The sequence below is a fragment of the Hyaena hyaena genome, unplaced genomic scaffold (genome assembly GCF_003009895.1).
Source record: "Hyaena hyaena isolate Hyena2069 unplaced genomic scaffold, ASM300989v1 scaffold_1968, whole genome shotgun sequence".
In the NCBI taxonomy this organism is placed as follows: Eukaryota; Metazoa; Chordata; class Mammalia; order Carnivora; family Hyaenidae; genus Hyaena; species Hyaena hyaena.
Genome location: NW_024082574.1, coordinates 96,882 through 114,940, shown reverse-complemented (window position 1 = coordinate 114,940; position 18,059 = coordinate 96,882). Strand labels below are relative to the sequence as shown.

The window sequence follows — 18,059 nt, the reverse complement described above, 5'->3', positions numbered from 1 at the left end:
GAACTCTTTTTTTTTTTTTTAATGTTTTATTTATTTCTAGGAGAGAGAGAGACAGCATGAGCAGGGGAGGGTCAGAGAGAGAGGGAGTCACAGACTGAAACAGGCTCCAGGCTCTGAGCTGGCAGTCAGCACAGAGCCCGACGCGGGGCTCGAACCCATGAACCACGAGATCATGACCTAAGCGAAAGTCGGACCGTTAACCGACTAGGCTACCCAGGCGCCTCTGTCTTAGTTAAAGAACTCTTAAGTACACATTAAGTAACATCACCTTTTTTACTTTTAACTTAACTTGCCTTTAACTTATAAGTTAACAAGTTAACTTATTAACTAATAAATCCAACCCACGTAATAAATTATAATCAACAAGTACTTTTGCAAATCTTGTGGGGCAAAAAAATGACATGAAATGAGAAAATAAATATAGACTGGTTTCCTTGGCTTTTATATTAAGTCTTTTACTACAGAATTCAAATATTGATCTTTCATAAAATCTCTTTTATATTCACATGCTGACTGGTAGATTTGAAAAGTCAGCAATGAGAAACTACAGAGCAATAACAACTTTTATCCTGCTGGGACTGACAAATGACCCACAACTGCAAATCCTACTTTTTAGCTTTCTATTTCTCACCTACATCTTGAGTGTAACAGGGAACATGACTATTATCATCCTCACATTGGTGGACTTCCATCTTAAAACTCCTATGTACTTTTTTCTCAGAAATTTCTCCTTCTTAGAAGTCTCATTTACCACTCCCCATATTCCTGGATTCCTGTACAGTATATCTACTGGAGACAAAACCATTATCTACATTGCTTGTGCAAGTCAAATATTTTTTGCTATTGTCTTTGGAGCAATGAAATTTTTTTCTCCTGGCAGCCATGTCCTATGATCGCTATGTTGCTGTCTGTAAACCCCTTCATTACACGACCATCATGAAATTAGGGTGTGTACCTTATTAGTCCTCTGCTGTTGGTTGTCTAGCTTGTGATCATTCTTCCACCCCTTAGCTTGATCCTCCAGCTTGAATTCTGTGACTCCAATACCAGTGATCATTTTAGCTGTGATGCAAGTCCCTTCCTAAAGATCTCATGTTCAGATACATGGGCAACAAAAGAAATGGTTAACTTGTGGCTGTGTTTACACTCATTATCACCCTAGTGTGTGTATTGATGTCCTACACATACATCATCAGGACAGTTCTGAGCTTCCCTTTCTTTCCAAAAAGAAAAAGTGCCTTTTCTACCTGCTTATCCCACATGACTTTTAGTTTTCATCATCTATGTAGTACAGAGTATTACAAATGCGCTTTATCTAGAGTCACAATTGTTACATTTTGTATGATTAATTTCATCATTCTCTCTCTCTATATATATATGTACATATATATACATACACACACTTTATATTCTATATACATACATTTTATAGTCATATGTATAAATACTGATACTAAAAACATAAATATATACCCATGTTTTCTGAACCATTTGATAATAAGTTAGACATTGTGCCTCTTTATCTATCTCATAGTATATTTCCTAATAAGATTGTTATGCTATATAAGCAAAGTATAATGATCAAAATCGGAGAATCTAACATTGATCATATAATTCATTAATGTCTTTTATATCTTTTTATTTCATCCAGATCCAGCATATTTCAGGATCACACACTGCATTTAGTTCTCATTTCTGTTTAGCTCTGTTAATCTAGAACAGTTCTTCAGCCTTTCACCTTATTGTCTTGAGAATTTTGAAGAAGACATGTTATTGGAGCTCATCTGATTTTTCTTGAAGATTAAACTGAGGTTTTGAAGGGCTTTGCAGGAAAAAAACAGAAGGGATGATAGATTCTTCTAGTCCACATTTTCAAGAGTCATATAATGTGGATTTTCCCAGTGGTGATGATAACTGATCACTTGGCTAAGGTGGTCTCTTCCAAATCTCTCTAGGCTGCAAGGTTATTATTTTCTCCATATAATAACAAGTAGTTTATTGGGCCATATTTTGAGACTATATAAATATCCTATTCATGAAACCTTCATCCGCTCATTTTAGCATTCACTGATGCTTTGCTAACTTAATCATTACCTCTACATTGATTAGCCAGAATATTTTACTAAATAAATGATCTTTCTTTTCTCCCGCATAGATTATTTATTTATTCTAAAGCAGTATTGTCTCAAGAATTCTCATTTTAGCCAATATGTTATAATCTCTTAAATCATCATTTATTTTATATCCAAACTTCCCAAATATGGTGAGTGCCACTCTTAATTGTATTCTGAACTTTGTTTAAATGTCTTCTTTGTTTTCTCTTTTTTTTTTTTTTGAGTACTTCTGTACAGCAAGGTAATTTCAGCTCTCTTATAGTTTCTTGGATCAGCCCTAAATAATACTGCCATTTCTGCAAGGATCCCAGATTCCTTTTTTGCTAATAATGTTTAAAAACCAATAATTAGTTGTGTTGGTGTTTTACTGCTTAAAAGCCCTCTCAGAAGACTCTGTGTGTGTGTGTATGTGTGTGTGCAACACATTCACACTGATACTTCTAATTCTAATATACACTATACAGGTTACTCAAGAAACAACTATTTGTAATTTGTTTCCTCTACAGTGAGAAGCCTCAGAGTGACTTTCTTCAGTGCTACACTTGCATAAGCCTAGAGTACACAAAGAATTACAGAACTGATAATCCATATCACTGCGAGAAGTAAACCGAATATGCAGAATTCAAATTTTTCATAACATTTTAAATAAAATTTACATTGGATGAAACAAATCTTAGGTATCCAATTTTCTGAGTTTTGACAATATAAGCCATATTCCTATTAACTGTCAAGATCAATTAATGAATTGTAGTTTCTATTTTGAATTATGGATATAATTTCGTATGATTTCATTAAAATTAATCTACAAATAATTTCAAGTAGCTGTATGGGAATTATGAGGGAAATGTATGGTAGCTGTAGACATAGACAAGAACAAATATGACACATATGGAAGATAATCTGGAAGATAATCACCACTATGCTATAAAACAACTGACACAGTGGCGTATACATTAGGAGAATTACAGGGTTGTGACATCTATGTGTTTTATGAGCTGATACTTAGAGTAACTTCAGTTCTAGAGAAAACAAAACATAATACTATCTTAAAAGAAATCATTTGAATTTATAAATTCAAATTTTTACATTTATAATTCAAAATTGAATTATGAAAAGATACTTGATATCATTTACCATGGAAAACTTATACTGAAGTAAAAACTAATAACTTTATGGCAGGTAATAAAATTCATCAAATATTCCCATTTTTCAATAGATTCATGGACATGTTTAAGAAATTAAACATGTTTTATATTTTTGAAAAAGATTGTATGAGAAGTCAACTATGTGTATATTAAACCATAGTTTATCTTCTAATTTTAAAAATTTATCCAACATAAATACTAAAAATCACACAAATGAGATGTATGCTTCATTTCAAATATACTATGTGTTTTTTTTACCATTTTGACAATTGACATTTCAATAAATAACTTTTAAATATATTTCTGTACATTATCCTTTTAAAGAGTAAATTCCCTTGGAGTATCTAAAACATTCAAAAATTAAAATGTTAAATTTATCTAAGCATTTTAAAGAACATGGCTTTTAAATAAAACATGGTATATGTATTTAAATTATTAACAAATACAGCTCTCTCACACCTACACTGGATAGTACAATCAAACCTTTTATTTTATTTTACAACATTTCTAGAAAAAAAAACTTGCAATTTTACATTTCTTACCTAGAAATGTTTCACTTTGAAGAATCAAGCATTAAAATCAGAATGTATGGAATGGAAAGAGTTTCTAAGCTTAGGTAAATTAAAGTGGTCCAAATAATTAAATGTTAAAGATAAATTCTTAAGCTACAAGAGTCTAAATAGTTTTTGTGCACTTTTTTTTTATATTTTCAAATTAATTATTTCAAAAACGGTATTACTTGTTTGAAGCAGAAAATATCTTTCTAAATATGTCTCTGAAGGCTTGTTTAACTTGCTGGTTTCTCAGAGTATATATGAATGGATTCAACATAGGGGCCACTGAAGTATTGAGCACAGCCACTCCTTTGCTTGAAGTGACTCTTTCATTTGCAGATGGCTTTATGTACATGAATATACAACTTCCATAAGTGATGGATATAACAATCATGTGAGAGGAGCAGGTAGAAATGGCTTTTTTCTTTTGCTGATTTGAAGGTAATTTTAGAATTGTCTTCATGATATAAGAGTAAGACAAAACTACTAAGAATAGTGTGACAATGACGATCATCACGGCTAAGAAAAAAGCAATCAGTTCTAATAAATGTGTGTCTGAGCAAGAAAGTTGCAAGACAGGAGAAATGTCACAAATGAAATGATCAATGATGTTTGAGGCACAGAAATCCAGGTTAAGAACCAAAATCAGTGGAGGGAAAATGATCAGGAATGCAGTTGCCCAAGAACGGAGTACAAGCTGATGACAGACTCTGCTGCTCATGATAGATGCATAATGCAAAGGCTTACAGATGGCAACATAGCGGTCATAGGACATAGCTGCCAGAAGGAAAAATTCTGTAGTCCCCAATAATATGTAAAAAAATAACTGAGATATACAATCATTGTAGGAGATGGTCTTCTCTCCAGTTACAGTGGTGATTAGGAATCTGGGGATACAAGCACTTGTGAAGGAAATTTCCAGGAAAGAGAAATTACGGAGGAAGAAATACATCGGGGTCTTGAGAGGATAAGCCAGTAGCGTGAGGGCAATGATGCTTAAGTTTCCTAAAATACTCAACATGTAATTTAGAAGTAGAAGTAAGAAAATTACAATCTGTAACTGAGAATTATCTGTCAGTCCCAGAAAGATAAACTCTATCTGCTTTGTATGGTTCTTCATTTCTCTTTTGTGATGTCACATTCTAGAAATTAAAAACGTACAATAATAAGAAACTATCTGGGTAGCTTTATAGGTAGAAAATGATATATGAAAGGATCCATATTCACAAACATACTTATTTATGAAGTAAAACTTTATGAGGCTGAAGATATGATCTAGAAGCATGCAACAGAAACTATTTTTAAAAAGCACTATTGATGTCAACTCGGTTTTGAAAATTAGTCTGCAAAATCCATAATACTTTATTTTTTCATCCTTACAAACTTCCAACTCATTTGTAACTTGTTCCAAGTATGTCCATTTATTAATAAATTAGATAAAATCTTGGTTTCTCATTCAAAATTCATTAATTCATTTTTAATTATTGGCTTTGTAGAAATAAAATATGCCAGTATAATGAATTCTGAAATTCCGAAATTTTAGATTTCATATTAAATGTTGTATTTGCTTAGAGCCCCATTAGAGCCTCTTGCAACTTTCCTATGAACTACTGCTAAAGAATATAAAATGACAAAAGAAAAAGAGTGTAAGGGCCGCCTAGGTGGCTCAGTCAGTTAAGCGTCTGACTTTGGCTCAGGTCATAATCGCAGGGTTTGGGGTTTGGAGACCCACATGGGTCTCTGTGTTGACAGCTCACAGTCCGGAGCCTGTTTTGGATTCTTCGTCTCCCTCTCTCTCTCTGCCCCTCTCTCACTCTCTCTCTCAAAGCTAAACATTAAAAAAATTGTTAATGAATATTTACAGAATATCCAAAATAATAAATTGAAACTATTACCAGTTCAGCAATGTGAAAAAAACCACAAATTTCGAAAAAGGAAAAAAAATATTGAGAATGTGTAATGGAATATTTACCTCTCTCAAAAGGCAATTCAATTTCCAACTTACATATGAGCCATTTGTCATGGCATAGTTTGAGTGAAATGTAGGAAGCATTCTAAATATTTTTAAATTGTCAGTTCTTTAAATCATTTTATTCATGCAGATAATTTCATTTGGAAGTGAGGACATTGATGAATATATTCCCTTTAGAAATATTCTAAATGAAATTTTAGATGCAAAAATGCAAAAAGCTGTATACAAACTGACCCTATTTTTATAAATGTCTACATAGGCTACATGAAGGTATGATTTCTGCCAACATATACAAAAATAATAGGAATTAAAATTAAAGGAAGTTGTTAAATTGTAGGGCATTTATATTTTTCATTAAAAATTCAGTCATTCTTAGTAACACAATCTACCAAAGAAACCATGCAATAAAACATGTTTTTCAAACTCCTCCAATTTATCATTTTATAAAAGAAAAAGCAAAATTACTGTGAATTCAAAACACTAATTGGTTATATATTTTAGAGCCATATTTTCAATTAAAATAAATCTAGTGAGGCACTTTACTTTCCTCTTAATCCAAGGAAATCTTTGTTATCAATTTGCTAAATAATTGCTGAATACGTAGGCTATTCCCAAATAATTTTTTATTTTAAAATTTGTTTTTTTTAAAAAAACATATCATATGTATTTTTTCTTTTAAATAAAAATATTTAATCTAAATTGTTCTTATTATTTTTCCAATAAATATCTTTACCTGTTCTGAAGCTGTTCTTTTTATATTGAATACATAATATTTTCCTGTGCATGAGTTTTCCTATTACCTCATATACAAATTCATAACCCCACTAATTATCAATGATAAGTTTTCATTGCTCAAAGTGTTCATCATAATTAGCACCTCCAAAAGAGCTATTTTTCCTGCTTTTAAAAAATGTATTAACATATTTGAAGCCAGTTCTCTGAGAAAAATGTCCTCCTTGTTATATTTGACTGACTTCTAGAGTTGTTCAGGTACTCTTTCTCTAGAGAGCATAGGATACTCTTCATTCCCTTCACAATACTGTACTGCAGTGTCTGGTTTAAACCACTAGAATATTAGAAATGCAAGTGCAAGTGCCTAAAGCAAACTTTATGCTCTTATATATATGGGTTTAGAAAATGAGGAGTAATTAATGCTTTATACAAGGAGTAATAACAAAATGTCACTTCTAAATCATTGCTTCTTATTTGTATGTCACTTACAGAGTACTTGCAGTTATTCTTACATTTTTGAAAGCAACACCACTATTTTACTTACCATAAGCAGTATATGTTGGTATATTTTTTTTCTAGAGGCTATATGACCAGGGATCAACCATAATGAAAGGCAAACATACTCACTGGGAAACAATATTCAATTTTGTAGGCAGAAAAATTAATATAAAATACCTTTTTTTAAAATAATTCAATGCAGGGAGATAAAGTGTGACTATTTCAATAATGTAATTTTTCTGCACTATCAATATATCTAAACATATGGGAGTATCTATGCCCCGGGTAATAAAGATTTCTCTTAAGCTCCTCTGTTGAAATATCATACAAATTATAAGATGTGTGTCCAACCAATCCCACCTTGCAAACATTCATGAAGATTACCATAGCTGAGATGATTAGCTTGAAACTTGGGAAATATTTATTAGTTTGAAATGATCTAAGGAATGAACGCATTCCTACAGGAAATCCAAAGGGACAGTGTCTCTAAGGAGAAATAAGAGAGATGAAAAATATTCAAAAGAGCCTACAAAACAACAGTTGGCCTTTCTCCTTCTCATTTTATTAAATAAAAGCTTCTTGTTTCAAGCATGATGACAGAAAACTGTTAGGGTTGTCACATTAAAAATACTCCTTTCAAGACAATCATGTAGACAATCAGCAAGACAATCATGCTGTAAACTAGGAGATTATTTTGGGTCATACACAATAATATGTGCCGAGATAGTAATAATATGTGCTAAGTTAGTTCCTTTTTGAGTGCTTTTTTTCTTTTCCAACATGCAAATCTATCACTAGAAGAGCAGCATATGGGGACCTAACTCAAGTACTACTCCTACTTATCTTTTTTTTTTTTTTTACAAACAATTGTGTTCAATATTAAGAGAAGTAGAATTTTTGCACTTATAATTTGAGAATGAATATTTCCTTCAGTGATTTGAGAATGTACACCTAAGTTCAAACTTTTTGAGTTACTAATCATTGTAACCCCTATCATTTATTGCATTTTTACTGTGCAGAAGTACTGTACTAATTGTCATACATTTGTTTTCAACTTTATCATCATAATAGGCAAAGTATACATAATTATGAACTTCTTTGTTGTTGGAAAAAAAAGGGAAATCATTTTACTTGCTCACACTCATGACAAAGTATAGAAATTACAGAGACAGGATTGAAATTAGATCTTTAATTCCAAAGTGCAGTTTGTTAACCATTATGCCATGTTTCCAATTAAGTAAATGGATGGTTAGATGACAGACAGATAATGGTAGTTACATAGATAGATGATATAGATAGATGATAGATAGATAGATAGATAGATGATTGATAGATAGGTAGATACGTAGATACTTAGATACATAATACATAGATGAGGATAAATCATAGAAAGATAGATGATGATAGATAGATAGATGATGGAGAGATAGATAGATGAGGACAGATAATAGGTAGGTAGGTAGGTAGGTAGGAAGGTAGATAGATGGATAATAGATAATAGATAATACATAGAGAGATGAGAAAGGTATTTAGCTTGGAAAGTAATCAATAATCTAATGCCTGATTCCATACCGAGAATATGAGTACTGAACCTTTTTTGAAAGGTTCATTTCTGATTCATTTTTGAAAAACTGACATTCTTATATCAAAAATCCAAAAACTATTTCAAGAAATAAAATGAACTCATGAAGCTTTTTTGAGTATACCTTTAAAATAAAAATTGTATTTTTAACCGAATTTTATATATTTTAAAGTTTAAATGACCGTATTATGGGAAAAATTGTAATTGAACAGAAACAGAAACAAATGAAGTAACAGTAACTTACACTGAACAAACCACAGGGGTAAATAGCAAAGAAACAAAAATACTTTAGTGTGTAACACTTTAAAATATCATGCTCTGATGATTGTCCACAGGATATATTCTAAAGAGTAAAAGAATTAACAAATGAATCTTTAATTTGTTTGCTTTCATTGGCGGCATTGATGGAGAAATTCTGATTTCATTTTTATATAAATTTTAGCATTGGGCAAATTAATAAATATGTTGATTTTGACAACTAGCAATCCTAAGGTAGAAAAAAGGGGAGAAGGAGAATCTAATATGAATGGGAAAATAATTCAGCGGTGTTGGATTAGAATTACAGGCAGCAATGTCAACTAATGACTTCTTCCTGTGTTTTTTACCCTAACTTTGTCCTTTAAAAGTTCTTAGAAAGCATTTGGACAGTATTATTAGGCTCAAAACCAAACGGAATGTTCCAAAATGACACGGGACTCTTCCTGAAGGCCATATTCTCTACGGATCAATCCCTCCTTCTTTTTGTGACTTCTACATGTTGGATTAGCCTAAGATTTCTTTTCTCTCTCCTTTCTATGCTTATTCCCAAAGTCCTCTAACTCAGTCTCATGTTCCATTTGGTGAAATTTAACCACATCTCACTATTTCCATTGCCACTTTTCTGGTTAAAGCCACCATTTTTAAAATTTTTACATTTTACTGACAATTTTACTAGGCAAAGATACTGACATTAAATTCCTAGCATATGAGAAACTAGTATTGAACATCAATTCATGATATGCTGTGTTTTCAAATTTTTCTTTAGTTAATGTATTATTAACATACTGGGGCACCTGGGTGGCTCAGGTGGTTAAACATTTGACTTCAGCTCAGGTTACGATCTCATGCCCCGCATTGGGCTCTGTGCTACAGCTCAGAGCCTGAGGCCTGTTTCAGATTCTGTATCTCCCTCTCTCTCTGCCTCTCTCTTACCTCCTCTCTCTCACTCTCTTTCTCAAAAATAAATAAACATTAAAAAATAAAAAATATATATTATTAACATACTGATAAAATATAGCACTTTATGTGCAAAATATCACCCCAGGTTTTTCTGCCCAGATTGTATCTTTCTCAACCTCTAAAATGGCATTAAAACAACCACTTAATCATTTGGGGGAAATTCTGATATCCTCATATGTTATACCAATATAATCCAGATACATTATAGATACTAATGTAAATAGGTCTTAAAGCTATGGAAAGAAAATATAAGTAAATGTATGATAAGATCAGAATCAGTAAAGCCTCTCAAGTAATGGGAACAGATTCAAAAATAATAAAACAAAAGTCATATATTTTACTACATATTAACCAAATTTTCTTTATACCAGCAATACCTTAAATTATATTAAATATTAAATAACAATTAAATAGGATTTGTAACATATAAGACTTACATAGGCTTAATATCCTATATATATAAAAATATCTTAGAATACAGTCACTTTTATGAAAAAACAATGAAAGAATAGTAGTAGTATGCTCATAAAAAACATAAATTGCCAATAAACATTTGAAAATTGCTATACATCGTGAGCAATCAACAAAATGTGGGTTAAAGTGAACAAAAGAATAAAATATTATTTGGATCATCATTTTGACAAAGACGTAATACACTGATAATACATCTTGACCTGGTGTTATTAACCCATCTTCCAATCTCCAAGGACATGTCCCTATTCCTAGATGCATCAGTCAGCTTTTGTTTTCTTTTTCATTTCTATACTAATTACATTGTACATTCATTAGTGACTTTAAAGTAGGGTCACCAAGGACACTTGTTCTTGTTTTTGTTGTTTTTAACTTAGTTGATCTTACCTACATAACAGCTTGCCTATGTAAAGCATCCTCAATCATTTCTTGGTGAAACTTTAAGGAAACTACCTCATGATAAAATTGTTTGAACACATCATCAACTTTTCAAAAATCAGAGAATTTCTGGTGTTCCTTGCCTGTTTACTAGTCTCTCCTTCTATGAAGCTAATCATATTATGCAGAAATAGTTCCTTGTTTAATTTAGACAGATACTGTAATTCATGATAAATGTTAGACCTATGGATATAAAAATTGATAAAGATTCTGTATGCATTTCCACTTCTACCTTTGAGTGAAAGTGAGGAAGAATGACTACATTATATCCATTGCACTACTAATAATTCTTATTTAATTGTGACCTGTGTGGAAAAGAAACTAGGGCCTGAACAAGAGACTGAACTGTAAGTATGTTCATATTTCTCAAATCAAGTTTTTCTATTATGAAATATGAAAAACTAATTAAAATATTTTCAGTCACTTTCCTAAGTGTGTGTGTATTTAAATATATATACACATTTATACACAAACACTCATTTTTATATATGTATATGTGTGTATTAAAAACCTGTATAGTTCATAAGGATATGAGAAATTAATTTCATGTCTTGAGTGTTACTTCTTTTTCAAGAATATGAATCATGGAAGCAGATGAAGAGACTGCTAAGCTTGTGTTTTATGAATCGGTTAAATATGTGAACAATAAAATGGTCAGATTTGATAAGCATATAATGCAATATCGATTGCCCTAATTGCTATCACATGCTCATACACACACACACACACACACACACACTCTCTCTCTCTCTCTCTCTCTCTCAATTGTACAAATACATCTCTTCAACTAAAAAAGATCTTGTTTTTTAAACAAAAATTTTTGATGTCTAGGCATATTAAACTTATTTAAAAAATAATAAGTTACATCTGTAATAAAATTAATTTGTTGGAATGTTTCTGAGGCATGTTTCTGAAGTAGGTAACTAGAAGGACAAAGAAAGGGTTATTCCGCATCCTAGGATAATAGCCAGGATCAGCAGGGACTTTTACTAGAGGCTACAACAGGGAATGAAAGGAAGATGACTGGAAGAAGAAGGGAAGGTGGGCTTTGGTAACAACGATTCTGTGTTTCTCATTTGAGCTACTACAGGTGTTTCAGGTGTGGCTCTGCAGAACAGAATAGGATAACAGCCTTGAGATTAAGTTTTTTGCCCATGAGTATACTTCAGCCTTCATCCTCTCTGATAGTGTCTAGAAATTCTGAATGCTACTCTTGGTTACGGAGGTTCCATCCAAGACCATTGTGTCAAAGAAGGAACCCAGGAGCAGGCTTTGGTTGAAGCTAGCCATCTCATACTACACCATACAACAGAAATGTCAGTCCATTCTAACTGGACTACAGTCTGAGGAATTTGTCCTATGTACTGTCAGTAAAATCAAAGAGTAATCCCACACAGTTAAGGGACTTTCTAGCAACTAGTTCAGGTAAATATAATACTATACAATACTATCATTAGCTCATACCTACAACTTTTTAAAGACCTCATTACCTTATCTGTATTGTTTTATGTTCTCTATTGTTTTCACATGGTCTACATTAGAATTTAAATGAAAATTCCTATGGAATTGTGATCAGGGAGAGCTGATGAAATGCCCAGCCTGAGAGACTACATTCTACTACTCAAAATTTGGGCCACAGAAGGGCTAGAGGAGCATGATACAAATTCTTATATGCAAGGAAGGACTTTCCACATTAGTGTACTTTCTTCTACATGAACCACAGGAATTAAAGGACTTCTGTCAAGTAGAATCTTGAAATATAAGTAGAGTATATCCTGGTCTTTGTAATTATCTATGTGTTTAATTAATATACTGAGAAACTACTATATTCCAGGAAATGTGATAAGATCTGAGTCTACTACTGAGAATAAGATGGGCCCTGATCTCAAGAGTGTCACAGTCTAACTGGGTGACAAACAGTTAAATAAGTAATTCAATACAGCTCTGATGCTGGGATCATGTATATAGGAATACAATGGAGATGTAGCCAGCCTAGTCTATAGGAATTGAGTTGGTATCTCAGAACTTATTCTAGGTGCAGTGAGGAAAATGGATTGAAATGCTCAAAACAGGAGACAACAAGTCCAATTAGAGTATGAATGTTTCATTTTGAGTATGAGATCAAAGTGATCTGAAGTAGGGTAGAAACAGGTGGAATGAAAGAGATGAACTGTTTTTATAACATATTAAGGTTGCAAATAGATTAGCTTTATCCAGATGTGAGCAATAGGGTGGAAGGAGGCCTTCTAAAAGAAGAGTAAAAATAATGAATTGAGCAAGAGTGGTGATAGTACATTAGTGGATAAAGTTATCAGATTTTGGTAGCCTGATTAATGAATGAAAGACAGAAGAGGAGACTAAAGAGAGATTTGTATTCACTTAAGTGAATTCATTTAATGGCATGGTCTTTGAAATTCAGAGATTGGCTGGATATTAACCTGAGCTATGCTAAAGAATACAACTTGTGACAAGCGTTGCCTCATATTTTAATAAACTGAATGTATGTAATAAAGGGCTTGGTGCATTACCAAGAAGTGTATAAATAAGGAACTATTATAGAATATGAAAGAGGCAGATAAAATGGTCAAATCTCAGGGTTTGTCTTGTTTTTAATTGCTACATTTTGCAATAATTTAACATTACAGAAAAGTGTACAAATCATAAGGGCACAGTTTTGTATATAGCACACAAATGGCATCATCCAAGCCTATAGAGGCATATAACCTAATCCCAGACCTAGTCCATACCTTCACAATCTTCCCTGAATAGGGACATTCTCCTGACTTCTAACTCCATAGAAAGTTTTGCTTATTTGTGAAACTTGCATAAATGAAATCATACTCTACGTACTCTTTTGTGTCTTGTACCTTCATTCAAAATTATGTTCGTGAGAACTTTCCATGCTATTGCATGTACTAATATAAGTTTTATCTTCATTAGTATACTCTTCCATTTTATGAATATACCACAATTTAAAAACTGATTCTTATTATTAATGGACATTTTTATATTTCAAGTTTTTGGATTACTGAGAATAATGAGGCTAAAGTTTCCTAAACATGCATATATTTTGTGTACATATGTACACATTTTGATTGGATAAATACATGGGAGTATAACTTCCTATTTCACAGGTATCTGGACATCAGCTTAATAAATACATTAAAAAAGTTTTCATAGTGTTTATATGAATGTACACTCTAATCTTCAAGATTCTTGGTATGGTTCATCTATTTAATGTCAGTTATTCTCATGGTTGTGCAGAGGCTGTGACTTTAATTTCCTTTTCCCTAAGTACTAGAAAGTTCACATTTCACATGTTCACTAGCCATTAGGTATGCTTTTTAGTGAAGAAATTAGTCTAATTGTTATTAGGTTGGGTTTTGTTTTCCCTTTGGTTTGTTAAACTTAAAATTCTTATTATAGTCCTTGGTGATTATTACAAATATCTTCCGCACTCTCTGACTGGTCTTATTTAAATCACTTTTATTCTAGTATAACTTATATACATATAATAAGACACATTTAAGTGTCGTATTCCATTGAGCTTTGACAAATGTGGATATACATCTTTATAACTACTAATACAATCAAGATATACAAATTTCTATGACTTGTAAATGTTTAATTGTGCTCTTTCCTAGTTAATCCTTCATAAGAGATTTGATTTGACTTTTTCTAATTGAATTAAAATGTAAAGATTTTTCTCTTTAATGTGTATATATTTTCTCTTAGTGTACTAATTTAAGATTTATCCAATTTATCACATACATGAATTCTTTTTTTATACAGTTTATTTATTTTTGAGACAGAGAGAGACAGAGCATCGCAGGGGAGGGACAGAGAGAGAGGGAGACACAGAATCCGAAAGGGGCTCCAGGCTCTGAGCTGACAGGACAAAACCTGATGCTGGGCTCAAACCCACAAACTGTGAGATCACGACGTGAGCCGAAGTCGGACGCTTAATCAACTGAGCCACCCAGGCACTCCACATGAATTCTTTATATACAGATATATACACACATATATATATTGACACTCTATCTTGTGCTTTCACTAAACTCCCTTATTCATTAAAGGATATTTTGTAGATTACTTAGGATTCTATATCTACCCAATCATGTTATCCAAGGAAGATGATTTAACTCCTTTATTTCTAATCAGAAGGTCATCATTTTTTCTATCCTTATTTTACTGCTTAGGAACTCCAGTACACTGTTGAATATGAACTAGGAAGTTGTCATCCTTGCATATTTCATGATCTCACAGGAAAGCTTTTAGGCTTTTCTCCTTATATTTGATATTAGCAGAACTTTTGTGTTGTTTTTTATAAGTAGGCATCCTTTACACATTGAGACATCTCTCTTTGCTTCTACTTTACTGAGACATTTTTAACATAAATACTTAGTGTTGAATTTTGTCAAATATTTTATCCTGAAACTATTCAGAAGAAATTATGCATTCTCCTTTCTTCTGTTATGGAGAAAGATTGATTGATTTAAAATATTGAACTCTGGGCAGGGGATGGACTAGGTGGGTGATGAGTATTAAGGAGGACACTTAGGATAAGCACTAGTTATTATATGTAAGTGATGAGTCACTAAATTCTACTCCTGAAACTAATATTACACTATATGTTAACTAGCTAGGATTTAAATAAAAACTTAAAAAATAAAATATAATATTGAACCAACATTGAATTTCTGGGGTAAATGTCACCTTCTCATGATGTGTTATGCTTATGAAGTCATTGAGTATAATGAGCTTGATTTACTTTTTTTGCTGAAAATTTCCATCTTATTTATAGAAGATATTGTTCAGGTGTTTTCCTTTTTTTGTAATGTCTTTGTTTGGTTTGGCTATCATGGTAATTCTTGCCTAATAAAAGGAGATGGCGGGGGATCTGGGTGGCTCCTTGGTTAAGCATCTGAGTCTTGATATTGTCTCAGGTCATAATCTCGTGGTTCCTGAGATTGAGCCCCATGTCAGCCTCTGCACTGACAGTGCAGACCCTGCTAGGGATTCTCTCTCCCTCTCTCTCTCTATCCCTCCTCCCACCTTTCAAAACTATTGTATAGTTTTTCTATACCTTTATTGACTTTCAGAAAACTAGTTTCATCAATTAGTAAGAAAAATCTCCAATTATAATAGCCAGTTTATCTGTTTCTTCTTTCATTTGTGCCAGTTTATTCTTTTTATATTTTGATGCACTGTTAAATATATAAATAATTAGAATCTCTTGGTGTTCCTGAATAATTGGCTCATTTATCAAATAATATGTAATTTCCTTCTGTATGCTTGTTAATTTTCTTTGGTGGTAATATTAACATAGTTACTCCAACATTCTCTTAATTATGGTTCACATGGGATACATTATTCTATTCTTTTACTTTAGCCTATCTATGTCATTATATTTGAAGTAAAAGGTTTAAATACACCATCTAGGGGGGTGATTTTTTAAAAACACATTTAGTATTGTCTACTTTTTTTAATCAGTGTGGCATGTTTTGATTATTTTATACAATGTAATCATTTATGTTAGGACTTCTGTTTATCATTTTGTTACTTGACTTTTGTTTGTTCCCATTGTTGTTCTTTCTTTTGTTCCCTATTTCCTGGCTTAAAATTAACTCCTTTAATGTTTCCTTTAAATTTATATAATGGTATGTTTTTGACTTTACCATTTCCTAAATGTTTGTGTGTGACTAATAAACAGTAAACATTTCATAGACCACTTGAATCAACATCTTACCAGTGGATGTTGAATTTAAAAAATATATTAATGTATAGAATCCTGCACTCTTCTCTTTTTATTGTGATTACCATTTATATTATGTTTATATACATCAGAAACTCCATTAGATACTGTTATAATTTTTGCTTTCAACAATTAATTTTATGAAAGGATTTAAATAGAACTGGTGTTTTTGTCTTAAATGTTCAGTAGAAGTCTACAATTAAACAATCTGAGCCTGAAGTTCTCTTTGTGGGGTGATTTAACTAGATGTTTGTTTACTTTAATAGATACAGAGCTATCTAGGTTAGATATTTCATCTTGAATTATTTTGGGTAAACTGTGCCTTTCAAAGAATTAACTCATTTTATTGAAGTTACCAAATCTACTCTGCAGATGTTTTCAAAATATTTCCTTTTTATGTTCTTAATAGCTTTATAACCTGTAATGCTACCATTGCTCTCCTTCCTGGTAAATCTTATCTTTTCTCTTTTTTTCACAACAGTTTTATCAATGTTATTTACCCTTTCTAAAAATCGGCTCTTTTAAACTTCACTCTTGTTTTTTTGGTTTCCGTTTCTTTTCTTTCTGTCTTGTTTTCTGTTTAGATACTTTCTCTTTGATATTTTGCATGTAGATTGCTTAAAACAGCAAAGGCAGCAATGAGAAATCACACAGCAATAACGACATTCATCTTGTTGGGACTTACAGAGGACCCACAGCTGCAAGTTCTCCTTTTTATCTTCTTCTTTCTCACCTATGTGCTGAGCATGACTGGAAATCTGACCATCATCATTCTTACATTCATGGATTTTCATCTTAAGACACCTATGTATGTTTTTCTTCGAAATTTCTCCATCTTAGAAATCTTATTCACAACAGTATGTATTCCCAGGTTCCTCTACAGCTTATCAACTGGGGATAAAACAATTACTTATAATGCTTGTGTTAGTCAAGTATTTTTTATTGGGGTTTTTGGGGCCACAGAATTTTTTCTCCTGGCAGCCATGTCCTATGACCGCTATGTGGCCATCTGCAAACCCCTTCATTACATGACCATCATGAACAACAAAGTCTGTACCATCTTTGTCTTCTGTAGCTGGATCTCTGGGTTGATGATCATCGTTGCACCTCTTGGTATGGGCTTCCAGCTGGAATTCTGTGACTCCAATGCCATTGACCATTTTGGCTGTGACCCATTTCCTCTTTTTAAGATTTCATGCTCAGACACGTGGCTTATAGAACAGATGGTTATAATCTTTGCAGTATTGACATTCATTATTACACTGATCGGTTTCATTGTTTCCTACGTATATATCATCAGGACAATTCTAAGATTCCCTTCTGCTTCCCAAAGGAAAAAAGCTTTCTCTACCTGTTCATCTCACATGATTGTTATTTCCATCACATACGGCAGCTGTATTTTCATCTATATCAATCCTTCAGCCAAAGAACAGGTGGACATCAATAAAGGGGTATCCGTGCTCACTACATCTGTTGCTCCTTTGTTGAACCCTTTCATTTATACTTTGAGGAACAAGCAAGTGAAACAGGCTTTTAATGACACAATAAAAAAAATTGCATTTACCTTACACAAGTAA

At 32.4% G+C, this 18,059-nt stretch overlaps 2 protein-coding genes and 1 pseudogene across 2 annotated transcripts; 2 read left to right on the top strand and 1 right to left on the bottom strand.

Moving 5' to 3' along the window:
- Window positions 1-536: 536 nt before the first annotated feature.
- On the top strand, window positions 537-2,720 carry LOC120227001 (annotated as a pseudogene).
- Window positions 2,721-3,994: 1,274 nt separating this feature from the next.
- On the bottom strand, window positions 3,995-4,933 carry LOC120227002 (olfactory receptor 6C70-like). The gene has a single exon (XM_039225156.1). The coding sequence runs from the start codon at window positions 4,931-4,933 to the stop codon at window positions 3,995-3,997; it is 939 nt and encodes a 312-aa protein (XP_039081087.1).
- A 12,187-nt stretch (window positions 4,934-17,120) lies between these two features.
- On the top strand, window positions 17,121-18,059 carry LOC120227005 (olfactory receptor 6C2-like). Its single transcript, XM_039225159.1, has one exon. The coding sequence runs from the start codon at window positions 17,121-17,123 to the stop codon at window positions 18,057-18,059; it is 939 nt and encodes a 312-aa protein (XP_039081090.1).